General features: G+C 57.0%; 1 protein-coding gene across 1 annotated transcript in view; it reads right to left on the reverse strand.

Moving 5' to 3' along the window:
* spef2 (sperm flagellar 2) overlaps positions 1-13,821 on the reverse strand; it is a 131,003-nt gene that overhangs the window by 51,687 nt on the left and 65,495 nt on the right. The window contains 3 exon segments of the mRNA XM_078430530.1: positions 3,551-3,628; positions 6,851-6,943; positions 9,674-9,772. Coding sequence (XP_078286656.1) covers positions 3,551-3,628; positions 6,851-6,943; positions 9,674-9,772 — 270 coding nt within the window.

Genomic DNA, 13,821 nt, shown 5'->3' on the forward strand with positions numbered 1-13,821 from the left:
TACTCCACAGATCAGCCATCAAAGAAAAAGGCTACCACCCACCCGTGGGTCCTTGTTCAAAACAAGCCAAATAACTTCTTATTTCGTCAGCAGCATGTGTAATATTGTAGGATTCATCCTGGACATTGGTAATACACTTGTCTCCGGTCACCGTACACACACCCCCGTCACCATCCTGGGCCATCATCTAGTCCAATGCATAACATGTTTGCTGGGCATAAAGGCGCAACTCAGCTAGCTCATGCTTTACTGCCTCTAGGGGGGCCCTGGTCCGGTTGTCGATGATGGTTAGCCCGCTACTAAATAATTACGATTCCTATTGACTATAATCCCGGCTGTCCCCCCCACCGTAAGGGAACTTAGTATGCCAACCCAACTGGTGATCCCAGGGTATTGGGAGTCTTCCAATCATTGTAAAATTCTTCACTGATGGAAGCTGATAGTGCTATTAGTCGGCAGCGGACTCGGGCCTGTGTGGGACATGGGCAACCGTTTTGTGGCAGTGGTATAGGTACCGTTAAAGAGAAAGAAATATCCCTGTCTCATACGCCAACAAGTGGATACCTCAACAGCAAGGCCATGATGGGACCGGGCAGATAGGGGAATTCCTTTAGGGAAGGAAAAGGTCATGTTGCCTTTGAATAAATGGGTACCGTTATCGTTCCACAGACAGTTTGCATTCCTGCTACCAAAGGGACACATACTGTGTTAAGGCAGGTACATGTCAAGTAGAGTTATAGACAATGAGACAACAAGATGACTTTGAAGCTGATTCGACTTGGGTGGGGGAGGGATGGAGAGAGAGGGAAAGCAAGGGTTTATTGAAGTCAGAGACATTAATATTCATATCACTGGGTTGTAAGCTGCCCAATGTAACACAGGGACAGGCCCTTGACCCACAATGCCTGTTCTCAACAAGATGCCAAGATCATCACTTATCTGCCTGCACATGATCCACATCCCTCCACTTCCTGCTTATCCATGTGCCTATCCAAACTATCGTATCTAACTCCACCACCACCTCCAGCAGCGAATTCCAGACCCTCCCCGCCCTCTGTTTAAAAAACTTGTCCTGTACACTGCCTTCAAACTTTTCCCCTGTCACCTTAAAGCTATGACCTCTCGTGTTGGGCATTTCCACCCTGACTGTCTACCCTGTCTATGCCTCTCACCATGTTATATACTTCCATCAGGTCTTCCTGCAACCTCCAATGTACGAGAGAAAACAATCCAAGTCTGTGCAACCTATTCCTGTAGTCACGCCCCCCCTAAACCAGGCATCATTCTGGTAAAGTTCCTCTGCACCCTCTGCCCTGTACCGGGGCGACCAAAACAGCACCGTGCTCTACACACCATCCTGAGTGTCGCGTGCTAAATGGAAGACCACATCAGTGCCTGTGATAAAGTCTTGGCCAAGTACATAACCAGTGGTGATAATGAGCCCGGACTAACAGAGCTAAACATCATGGGCAGTACAGCTGGCACACAGGCCCTTCGGCCCATCTCGTCTGTGTTGACCAAGTACATAACCAGTGGTGATAATGTGCCCAGACTAACAGAGCTAAACACATGGGCAGTACAGCTTGCACACAGGCCCTTCGGCCCATCTCGTCTGTGTTGACCAAGTACATAACCAGTGGTGATAATGAGCCCGGACTAACAGAGCTAAACACATGGCCAGTACAGCTTGCACACAGGCCCTTCGGCCCATCTCGTCTGTGTTGACCAAGTTGCCAAAGCATGCCATCCCACTTGCCCCTGCATGGCCCAAATCCACCAGACATTTCGTATCCCTTTACCTGTAGAAAATTGGCTTTCAAGTGCGTGATTGTACCCACCTCTTCCTCCCCTGACAGCTCGGTCCATATACGCACCACTCTCTCTCTCAGCCCTTTAAACCTGTCCCCCCCTCAACTCAACCTGTGTCCTCCATGTCTGGACCCTGGTACTCTGGGGAATTCACCTTACCTACGCCGCTCAAGGTTTTATAAATTACATACCAAGTGGACCCGTTGGGCCCAAACCTCTCCTGCATTGGTGCAGCATCCTCTCCTCCACCCGCTCCCCCTCCCCTCTCCCACTCCCTCCCTCCTCCCCCCCTCCACCCCCACTGCCTCCACCCCTCCCACTCCCTCCCTCCTCCCCTCCCCCTCCCCCCCTCCACCCCCACTGCCCCCACCCCTCCCACTCCCTCCCTCCTCCCCTCCCTCCTCCCCCCCTCCACCCCCACTGCCTCCACCCCTCCCCCTCCCCCCTCCACCCCCACTGCCTCCACCCCTCCACCCCCACTGCCCCCACCCCTCCCACTCCCTCCCCTCTCCCCTCCCCCTCCCCCCTCCACCCCCACTGCCCCCACCCCTCCCCTCTCCCCTCTGCCCCCTCTCCCTCCGCCCTCCTCCCCTCCTCTCCTCCTGCCCTCTCCCTCTCTCCTCTGCCCCCTCTCCCTCCCCTCTCCTCCTGCCCCCTCGATCCTCCTTCCCCCCTTCTCCCCCCTCTCCCCCCTTATCCTCCCTCCTCCCTCCCTCCCCCTCCCTCCCCAGGAGATAGATATAAACTTTAAAATGTGAATAACTTTTAAAATATAAAACCGATTTCAATGAAACCTTCCATTAGCACCAAAGGAACGACAGTGAGTAAGGTGGGCCTAAACTTGTTGTGGTATTGTGTACCGTTTTGGCTGCAGTTCAGGAACACACAAACAGACAAACGAGAGTTTTAGTCTAAAGATTAGGGCAGCCCCATGCTCCTGGGGAAAAGGTCCCGGCCTATCCGGCCTCCCTTTACAACTCCAACCCTCCAGAGCTGGTAACATAAACCCAGTTGGAACCCTTGCCACTTGAATGACCTCCTTCCTACAGCAGGCCCACCACAACTGCACGAGTCGTCCAAACTTCACTCAGCTGCAACATGCCGTCCCCATCCTAGAAACAGGAAATAGGTGCAGGAGAAGGCCATTCGGCCCTTCCAACCAGCACCGCCATTCATTGTGATCATGGCTGGTCATCTACAATCAGTAACCCGTGCCTGCCTTCTCCCCATATCCTTTGATTCCACTAGCCCCTAGAGCTCTATCTAACTCTCTTTTAATCCATCCAGTGAATCGGCCTCCACTGCCCTCTGTGGCAGAGAATTCCACAAATTCACAACTCTCTGGGTGAAAACGTTTTTTCTCACCTCAGTTTTAAATGGCCTCCCCTTTATTCTTAGACTGTGGCCCCTGGTTCTGGACTCTCCCAACATTGGGAAATTTTTTCCTGCATCTAGCTTGTCCAGACCTTTTATAATTTTATACATCTCTATAAGATCCCCTCTCATCCTTCTAAACTCCAGTGAATACAAGCCTTTCCAATCTTTCCTCATATGACAGTCCTGCCCTCACTACCTTTGGCACCACCCTCCCCCTGTCCCCCACTTTCAGGGAAGGGTGGACTGCGCCCGAGCTCGCTGTTCTAGCACGCTGCCCCAGCCCTGCCGTTCACAGCGTGCATCGGCTCGGAGCAATGCCGTCACCGCGGTGCCTGACCTGAACACACCGCAGCCTCCACTGTACCTGGCTTGGACTGCTTCCTGTCACCAGGAGACTCGCCCGCCTTCTTGCCCGTCCCCTTCGCCGAGCTTTTCCCCGAATCTGGCGGGAGGAAAATGTCTGAGACTCTTACCCATCACACACTCTCCCCCCATCACACACTCTCCCCACCCACTCTCCCTCCCTCACACTCTCCCCTCCCACTCACCCCCTCACACTCTTCCCGCCCACTCACCCCTCACACTCTCCCCACCCACTCACCCCTCACACTCTCCCCACCCACTCACCCCTCACACTCTCCCCACCCACTCACACCTCACACTCTCCCCACCCACTCTCCCCTCCCACACACACACTCCCCACCCACTCTCCCCCCTCACTCTCCCCACCCTACACTCTCCCCACCCACACACACTCTCCCCACCCACTCTCCCCACCCACTCTCCCCCTCACCTCCCACACACTCTCCCCACCCACTCTCCCCCTCACCCACACACACTCTCCCCACCCACACACACTCTCCCCACCCACTCTCCCCCCTCCCCTCCCACACACTCTCCCCACCCACTCTCCCCACCCACTCTCCCCCTCCCCTCCCACACACTCTCCCCACCCACTCTCCCCCCTCACTCTCCCCACCCTACACTCTCCCCACCCACACACACTCTCCCCACCCACTCTCCCCACCCACTCTCCCCCTCCCCTCCCACACACTCTCCCCACCCACTCTCCCCACCCACTCTCCCCCTCCCCTCCCACACACTCTCCCCACCCACTCTCCCCCTCACCCACTTCCCCCTCCCCCACTTTCCCCCACTCTCCCCCTCCCCCACTCTCTCCCTCACCCCCTCCCCCACTCTCCCCCACACCCCCTCTCCCCCACTCTCACCCACTCCCCCACTCTCCCCCTCACCCACTCCCCGCCTCACACACACTCCTCACCCACTCTCCCTCTCACCCACTCTCCCCACCCACATTTCCCCCCTCACACACAAACACCCCCCTCACACACACACACACCCCTCACACACTCCCCCCTCACACACACCTCCCCTCACACACACACCCCCCTCACACACACACTCCCCCCTCACACACACTCCCCCCACACACACTCTCCCCACCCACACACTCCCCCCTCACACACTCTCCCCACCCACACACTCCCCCATCACACACTCCCCCCTCACACACACACTCCCCTCTCACACACACTCCCCCTCACACAAACACTCCCCCCTCACACCCACACTCTCCCCACCCACACACACTCTCCCCACCCACACACACTCTCCCCACCCACACACACTCTCCCCACCCACTCTCCCCACCCACTCTCCCCACCCACTCTCCCCCCTCCCCTCCCACACACTCTCCCCACCCACTCTCCCCACCCACTCTCCCCGTCCCCTCCCACACACTCTCCCCACCCACTCTCCCCACCCACTCTCCCCCCTCCCCTCCCACACACTCTCCCCACCCACTCACCCCCTCCCCACCCACTCATCCCCTCCCCACCCTCACCTACTCTCCCCCTCCCACACACTCCCCACCGACTTTCCCCCCACACTCACTCACCCCCTCACACTCACCCCCGCACTCACACCCTCCTCTCCCAGTCACCCCCCTCACCCACTCTCCCCCTCACCCACTCTCCCCCTCACCCACTCTCCCCCTCACCCACTCTCCCCCTCACCCACTCTCCCCCTCACCCACTCTCCCCCTCACCCACTCTCCCCCTCACCCACTCTCCCCCTCACCCACTCTCCCCCTCACCCACTCTCCCCCTCACCCACTCTCCCCCTCACCCACTTCCCCCTCCCCCACTTTCCCCCACTCTCCCCCTCCCCACTCTCTCCCTCACCCCCTCCCCCCCACTCTCCCCCACACACCCTCTCCCCCACTCTCACCCACTCCCCCACACACCCTCTCCCCCACACACCCTCTCCCCCACACACCCTCTCCCCCACTCTCACCCACTCCCCCACTCTCCCCCTCACCCACTCCCCGCCTCACACACACTCCTCACCCACTCTCCCTCTCACCCACTCTCCCCTCACACACTCTCCCCACCCACTTTCCCCTCACACATTTCCCCCCTCACACACAAACACCCCCCTCACACACACACACCCCTCACACACACTCCCCCCTCACACACACACCCCCCCTCACACACACACCCCCCCTCACACACACTCCCCCCTCACACACACTCCCCCCTCACACACACTCTCCCCACCCACACACTCCCCTCTCACACACACTCTCCCCACCCACACACTCCCCCCTCACACACACACTCCCCTCTCACACACACACTCCCCCTCACACACAAACACTCCCCCCTCACACCCACACACTGTCCCCACCCACACACTGTCCCTACCCACACACACTCTCCCCACCCACTCACCCCCCTCCCCTCCCACACCCACTCTCCCCCTCACACTCTCCCCCTCACACTCTCCCCACCCACACTCCCCGATCACACAATCCCCCCTCACAATCACCCTCCCTCACACTCTCCCCCCTCACACAATCCCCCCCTCACACACACACTCCCCCCTCACACCCACACACTGTCCCCACCCACACACACTCTCCCCACCCACTCACCCCCCCTCCCCTCCCACACCCACTCTCCCCCTCACACTCTCCCCCCTCACACTCTCCCCACCCACACTCCCCGATCACACAATCCCCTCACAATCACCCCCCCTCACACTCTCCCCACCCTACACTCTCCCCCCTCACACTCCCCCCTCACACACACTCTCCCCCTCACACACACTCTCCCCCACACACTCTCCCCACCCACTCTCCCCCCTCCCCTCCCACACACTCTCCCCACCCACTCACCCCCTCACCCACTCTCCCTTCCCACCCACTCTCCCCACCCTCACCTACTCTCCCCCTCTCACACACTCCCCACCTACTCTCCCCTGCACTCACTCACCCCCTTCACACTCACCCCCTCACTCACACCCTCCTCTCCCAGTCACCCCCCCCCACCCACTCTCCCCCTCACCCACTCTCCCCCTCACCCACTCTCCCCCTCACCCACTCTCCCCCTCACCCACTCTCCCCCTCACCCACTCTCCCCCTCACCCACTCTCCCCCTCACCCACTCTCCCCCTCTCCCAGTCACCCCCCCCACCCACTCTCCCCCTCACCCACTCTCCCCCTCACCCACTCTCCCCCTCACACCCCCCACGGGCCCTCTCCCTGTCACTGGGCCCTGAAGGCTGGGGCTTGCTTTGCTGTGCCGCCCCAGCCAGGGTGTGCAGCCGACCGCTCGCTCGCTGGGAGCTGCCATCCTACCTGGCGGAGCAGCCGAGCCGGCTTTGCTTTGCTTCCTCTCACGCAGTGAAGCCTTGTTCTTCTCTTTGGTGGCACCGCCGGCGCTGACCGAACCTGCAGGCAAGACCAGCGGCTGAGGAGGGGGCTGGCAGACAGAGAGGGGGGCCGAACAGAAGCAGTGCCAGGCTGGGTGGGTGGGAACAGAAGCAGTGCCAGGCTGGGTGGGTGGGAGCAGGAGCAGTGCCAGGCTGGGTGGGTGGGAGCAGGAGCAGTGCCAGGTTGGGTGGGTGGGAGCAGGAGCAGTGCCAGGCTGGGTGGGTGGGAGCAGGAGCAGTGCCAGGTTGGGTGGGTGGGTGGGAGCAGTAGTGCCAGGGTGGGTGGGTGGGAGCAGGAGCAGTGCCAGGTTGGGTGGGTGGGTGGGTGGGAGCAGGAGCAGTGCCAGGCTGGGTGGGTGGGAGCAGGAGCAGTGCCAGGTTGGGTGGGTGGGTGGGAGCAGTAGTGCCAGGGTGGGTGGGTGGGAGCAGGAGCAGTGCCAGGGTGGGTGGGTGGGTGGGTGGGAGCAGGAGCAGTGCCAGGGTGGGAGCAGTAGTGCCAGGATGGGTGGGTGGGAGAAGGAGCAGTGCCAGTCTGGGTGGGTGGGAGCAGGAGCAGTGCCAGTCTGGGTGGGTGGGAGCAATGCCAGGGCGGGTGGGTGGGAGCAGTAGTGCCAGGCTGGGCTGGGTGGGTGGGAGCAGGAGCAGTGCCAGGCTGGGTGGGTGGGAGCAGGAGCAGTGCCAGGGTGGGTGGGTGGGAGCAGGAGCAGTGCCAGGCTGGGTGGGTGGATGGGAGCAGTAGTGCCAGGGTGGGTGGGTGGGAGCAGGAGCAGTGCCAGGGTGGGTGGGTGGGAGCAGGAGCAGTGCCAGGGTGGGAGCAGTAGAACCAGGATGGGTGGGTGGGAGCAGCAGTGCCAGGGTGGGTGGGTGGGAGCAGGAGCAGTGCCAGTCTGGGTGGGTGGGAGCAATGCCAGGGCGGGTGGGTGGGAGCAGTAGTGCCAGGGTGGGTGGGAGCAGTAGTGCCAGGCTGGGCTGGGTGGGTGGGAGCAGTAGTGCCAGGTTGGGCTGGGTGGGTGGGAGCAGTAGTGCCAGGCTGGGTGGGTGGGAGCAGGAGCAGTGCCAGGTTGGGCTGGGTGGGTGGGAGCAGGAGCAGTGCCAGGCTGGGCTGGGTGGGTGGGAGCAGGAGCAGTGCCAGGCTGGGCTGGGTGGGTGGGAGCAGGAGCAGTGCCAGGCTGGGCTGGGTGGGTGGGAGCAGGAGCAGTGCCAGGCTGGGCTGGGTGGGTGGGAGCAATGCCAGGGCGGGTGGGTGGGAGCAGTAGTGCCAGGGTGGGTGGGAGCAGTAGTGCCAGGCTGGGCTGGGTGGGTGGGAGCAGGAGCAGTGCCAGGCTGGGCTGGGTGGGTGGGAGCAGTAGTGCCAGGCTGGGCTGGGTGGGTGGGAGCAGGAGCAGTGCCAGGCTGGGCTGGGTGGGTGGGAGCAGTGCCAGTGTCAGGGCGGATGGGGGTGGGGGAAACGTGGGAGAGGTGCAGAGTCACGGGGCGGTTGTTGTTGAGGACACTCTGGGACACACCTGAGAAATATGATAGTGTAATGTTTGAAGAATATATTGACATATCTGGCGCTGGTCAGACCATGTTTGGAGTGCTCACTTCCTTATTTAAGGATAGCTGTTGATGCGTTGGTGAAGGTTTCAGAGACAGATGCAGGAATGGGCGAGCTGCCTGATGAGGGAAAGGGTGGACAGGCTGGGCTTGTATCCACACATCGGGTGGTGGGTGTGTGGAACTAGCTGCCGGAGGAGCTAGTTGAGGCAGGGACGATCACAACGTTGAAAAAACAACTGGACAGGTACATAGATAGTAGACACAAAATGCTGGAGTAACTCAGCGGGCCAGGCAGCATCTTGGGAGAGAAGGAATGGGTGACGTTTCAGACTGAAGAAGGGTCTCGACCCGAAAAATCACCCATTCCTTCTCTCCGAAGATGCTGCCTGACCCGCTGAGATACTCCAGCATTTTGTGTCTACATTCGATTTAAACCAGCAGCTGCAGTTTTTTCCCTCCAGGTACATGGATGGAACAGGTTTGGACAGATATGGGCCAAATGCAGGCAGCTGAGCCTTATGTAGATGGGACATGTTGGTCGACGTGGGCAAATTGGCGGGAAACAGCAGGGCCTGTTTCCACGCTGTATCTCTCTGGCGCGCCTGAAGATTGAACCTGAACTCAGTGAGGTGCTGAGGTGATTGAAGGGCTCAGGCAGGAGATTGAACCTGAACTCAGTGAGGTGCTGAGGTGATTGAAGGGCTCAGGCAGGTGGAGGCAGGAGATTGAACCTGAACTCAGTGAGGTGCTGAGGTGATTGAAGGGCTCAGGCAGGTGGAGGCAGGAGATTGAACCTGAACTCAGTGAGGTGCTGAGGTGATTGAAGGGCTCAGGCAGGTGGAGGCAGGAGATTGAACCTGAACTCAGTGAGGTGCTGAGGTGATTGAAGGGCTCAGGCAGGAGATTGAACCTGAACTCAGTGAGGTGCTGAGGTGATTGAAGGGCTCAGGCAGGTGGAGGCAGGAGATTGAACCTGAACTCAGTGAGGTGCTGAGGTGATTGAAGGGCTCAGGCAGGTGGATGCAGGAGATGTATTCAGAGGAGAGCAAAGGGGACTAAATGGAGCAAACAGCCAGGCTGCTGTGGGCCGATCGGCCTGTTTCCACGCTGCATCTCTAAACTGAAGACCGAGAGGCATTACAGGGAGCAGGCAGACTGCGGGTGATGTGGAACGAGGGACCCCAGTGTGTCCTCGTGAGCCGACACTCACCTTGTGCTGCAAGAATCCCTTCCTTTGGAGCTTCCTGGGCAGGAGGTGCTTCAGCCGGGGCTGGGGGTGGCATCTCCGGAGGCTTCTCAAGCACAGTTTCTGCAATTCAGATCCAACACACTACCGGTCAGGTGAAGGCACCGTCTAACATGGTGGACAAGTTCCACCAAGATCCCGCCGACTGCTATGAGATCAGCAACCGGATAATGCAAGCGCTGCCCTCCGTCCCCTCCCCCAGCGGTGCTCGCGGAGTCAGACAGCTGTACAGCAGGGAAACAGGCCCTTCGGCCCACCTTGTCCATGCTGACCAGACACTAGAGGAGCAAGATGAACCACTCCGTCGAAATCGCCTATACTGAAGTGTAGCGGAACGCCTCGCAGTGTAATCAGTGTTGTGGGGGAACAGTATGTGTGATGATACCATTAACATGCAGAATATGACTATGACTCTAATATATCTCATCTATCAACTTACAGATTGTTGTTATTTTTCTTTTTAAATGTTTCTGCAAGTTTCTGCCTGCTAAAATGGCACCATGACATACTAGGGTTTTTAGGGTCGAGTGATGTTTCTTGCTCTGCTCTATTATCTTTGATGCTGACCAAGTTGGCATGCTGAGCTAGTCTCATAGCCCACTGAACTCTTCCTATCCGTGTGCTATATGACCTTTTACGTGAACAAGCACGTACGGCTTGGTGCAACAGGACAGCAGGAACAGGCTCTTCAGCCCACAATGGCTCCCCTAATGTCTTATCAATAGACAATCGGTGCAGGAGGAGGCCATCCCGCCCTTCCAGCCAGCACCACCATTGCGGCACGGTAGCGCAGCGGTAGAGTTGCTGCTTTACAGCGAATGCAGTGCCGGAGACTCAGGTTCGATCCTGACTACGGGTGCTGCACTGTAAGGAGTTTGTACGTTCTCCCCGTGACCTGCGTGGGTTTTCTCCGAGATCTTCGGTTTCCTCCCACACTCCAAAGACGTACAGGTATGTAGGTTAATTGGCTGGGTAAATGTAAAAATTGTCCCTAGTGGGTGTAGGATAGTGTTAATGTACGGGGATCACTGGGCGGCACGGACTTGGAGGGCCGAAAAGGCCTATTTCCGGCTGTATATATATGATGATATGATGAATGTGATCATGGCTGATCATTCTCAATCAGTACCCCGTTCCTGCCTTCTCCCCATACCCCCTGACTCCGCTATCCTTAAGAACTCTATCTAGCTCTCTCTATCACCTACAGTTTATCGCAATGGCTTGTGAACAGCTGTGTAGAGCAGGTTAAAATACCAGCTCTCCTTCGATCCGACAGATGACAGCTCAGTGTAGTATTCCATTCCCATGACTAAAGGGGAGGCCATTTAAAACTGAGGTGAGAAGAAACATTTTCACTCAGAGAGTTGTGGATTTGTGGAATTCTCTGTCACAGGCACGGGTTACTGATTGTGGATGATCAGCCATGATCACAATGAATGGCGGTGCTGGCTCGATGGGCCAAATGGCCTCCTCCTGCACCTATTTTCTATGTTTCTATGCCCTGAAGTGTCACTGGGTCAGGTGCTCAAACCTCATTGCTCATATAACATAGAACAGCAGCAACAGACCCTTCAGCCTGTTAAAGGAGAGCTGGTATTTGAACCTGGACCCACCAGTCTGCACAGATTCCACTTGCCAGCAGCTGGTCCATGCCTCTCCATTCCCCGCACCTGCACGCTGTGTAAATACAATCACTGTCACTGCTCCTCCCCTACCCTGGCAGCATGTTGCAGGCACTCACCCATATCTGTGTGAAACACTTGTCCCACACATCCCCTTTAAACCTTCCTGCACTGACCTGAAAGCCATTCCCTCCAGTATTTGACATCCCCCCCCCCTGGGGAAACGCAGTGACTCTTTACTCTAGCTATGTCGCATACAATTTTATACATCTCTAATTGGTCTCCCCTCAACAACTGTTGCACCCAACCTCTCCTTATAACTAATACCCCAAATCCAGGCAGCATCCTGGTAAACCTCCTCTGCACCCTCTCCAAAGCCTCCACATCCTCCCTGTAATGGGGTGACCATATCTGCACAATACTCCAAGTGTGGCCGAACCAAAGTCCTATAAAGCTGCAACATAACTTCCTGACTCTTACACTCCAAAGACGTGCAGGTTTGTAGGTTAATTGGCTAGGTAAACGTAATAATTGTCCCAGTGGGTATAGGATAGTGTTAATGTGCAGGCATCGTTGGTCAGCGTGGACCCAGTGGGCCAAAAGGACGTTTCTGCGCTGCATCTCTAAACTAAAGACTTATTGCCGCACCGGATGAAGGCAAGTATACCATCTGCTTTAGAGGACACAAAGTGCTGGAGTAACAGCAGGTGAGGCAGCATCTCGTGAGAACATGCATCTGCTCCCACGATGCATGATGTCCTCTGTCTTTAGTAAAGGTTGTTTCCCCCCTCACTCTGTCAGCGATGGATCCCTCATACATGGCTCCTCTGTGTCCTGTCGTCCTGCTTTTGCTCCGCCTCCCCCAGATGGAAGAAGGACAGAGGTCTCCTGGTCCTCACCAGCCTCTGCATCCAACACATCATCCTCCGACATTTCCATCACCTCCAACGTGATCCCACCACTAGTCACATCTTCCCATCTCCACCCCTTTCGGCCTTCCACAGAGACCACTCCCTCCCCAACTCTCATCCCTCACCTCTTCCCACCCAAACCACAACCTCCCCAGATACCTTCCCCTGCAACCGCAGGAGATGCAACACCTGCCCTCGTGACCATTCAGGGAACCCTGCAGTCCTTCCAGCCGAGCGAGACAGGTTCACATGCACCTGCTCTAATCTCATCTCCTGCATCCGATGTTCCCATGTGGCAAGACCAAACGTAGACTCAACAACCGTTTTCCTGAACACATATGTGCCATATGTCCGCCAAGGCCTACTGGATCTCTCTGTTGCTCCACCTAAAATCAGTCTGAAGAAGGGTCCTGACCCAAAACGTCACCTGTCCATGTTCTCCAGAGATGCTGCATGACCCGTTGAGTTACTCCAGCACATTGTCCTTTTGTACATCAGCCAGCATCTGCAGTTCAAGACCATATGCTTTGTTTACCACAAGCGGGCAGCCTGGCAAAGATCAGTGAACACTGCTGGAGAAACTTGGCGGGTCAAGTAGCACCTGTGGCCGACTAGACCGAGACCCTGCATCAGGCTCATGTTCATAAATCATAGGAGCAGAATGAGGCCATTTGGCCCATCAATTGGCACAGACGTTGTGGGCTGAAGGGCCTGTTCTTGTGCTGTGTTCGATGCTCTATGACCCACTGGGTTCCTCCAGCACTCCCAGCTTCTACAGTTTCTTGTGTCTGCAGGTGTTGGAGTCACTGAGTGGGGAGGCTGCCGGTGTGGAATGGAGACGTCAGGGTCTCAGTGGAGGCAGTGGACTGAGCATTCTCACCGCCAATCTTCTATCCATTCAGCTATCTCTCCCCGGATCCCATGCCATCTAACCTTCCAGAGCAGCCTACCATGCGGAGCCTAGTCGAATGCCTTGCTGAATCGCACATATAACATCTACTCCTCTGCCCTCATCAACCTTTATGGTCACACCTTAAAAAAACTAAGATTCACGTTCATTAGTAATCGGAGCAGAATTAGGCCATTTAGGACACCAAGCCTGGCGGTGCTGGCTCGAAGGGCCGAATGGCCTCTTCCTGCACCTATTTTCTATGTTTAATCATGGCTGATCTATCTTCCCCTCCTAACCCCATTCGCCTGCCTTTTCTCTAATAACCCCTGACACCTGTACTAATCAAGAAATATCCTTAAAAATATCCATTGCCTCATGAAACCCGACTTCACACCTACAAAACCATGCTGACTATCCCTGATCAGCCCTTGTTCATCAAATGCAATGCATATCTTATCCCTTAGAATACTCTCCAGTAACTTACCAACTACATTCCGACCAGTATTATCTGATCTGTTGGGCAGAATACAAAGCATAGCTTTCCACTGTACCTGAGTACACATGACAACAATAAACCAGAACCTCTTCCACTAATGCACACACTTGCCTGGTGCTGCACAAGTCTCACTGTGGCTGCAGTCACAAGCGCATGCTGCACCACCGCACCATCCACGAATGCAGTGACTT

This window comes from Rhinoraja longicauda, chromosome 3, assembly GCF_053455715.1.
Source record: "Rhinoraja longicauda isolate Sanriku21f chromosome 3, sRhiLon1.1, whole genome shotgun sequence".
NCBI lineage: Eukaryota > Metazoa > Chordata > Chondrichthyes > Rajiformes > Arhynchobatidae > Rhinoraja > Rhinoraja longicauda.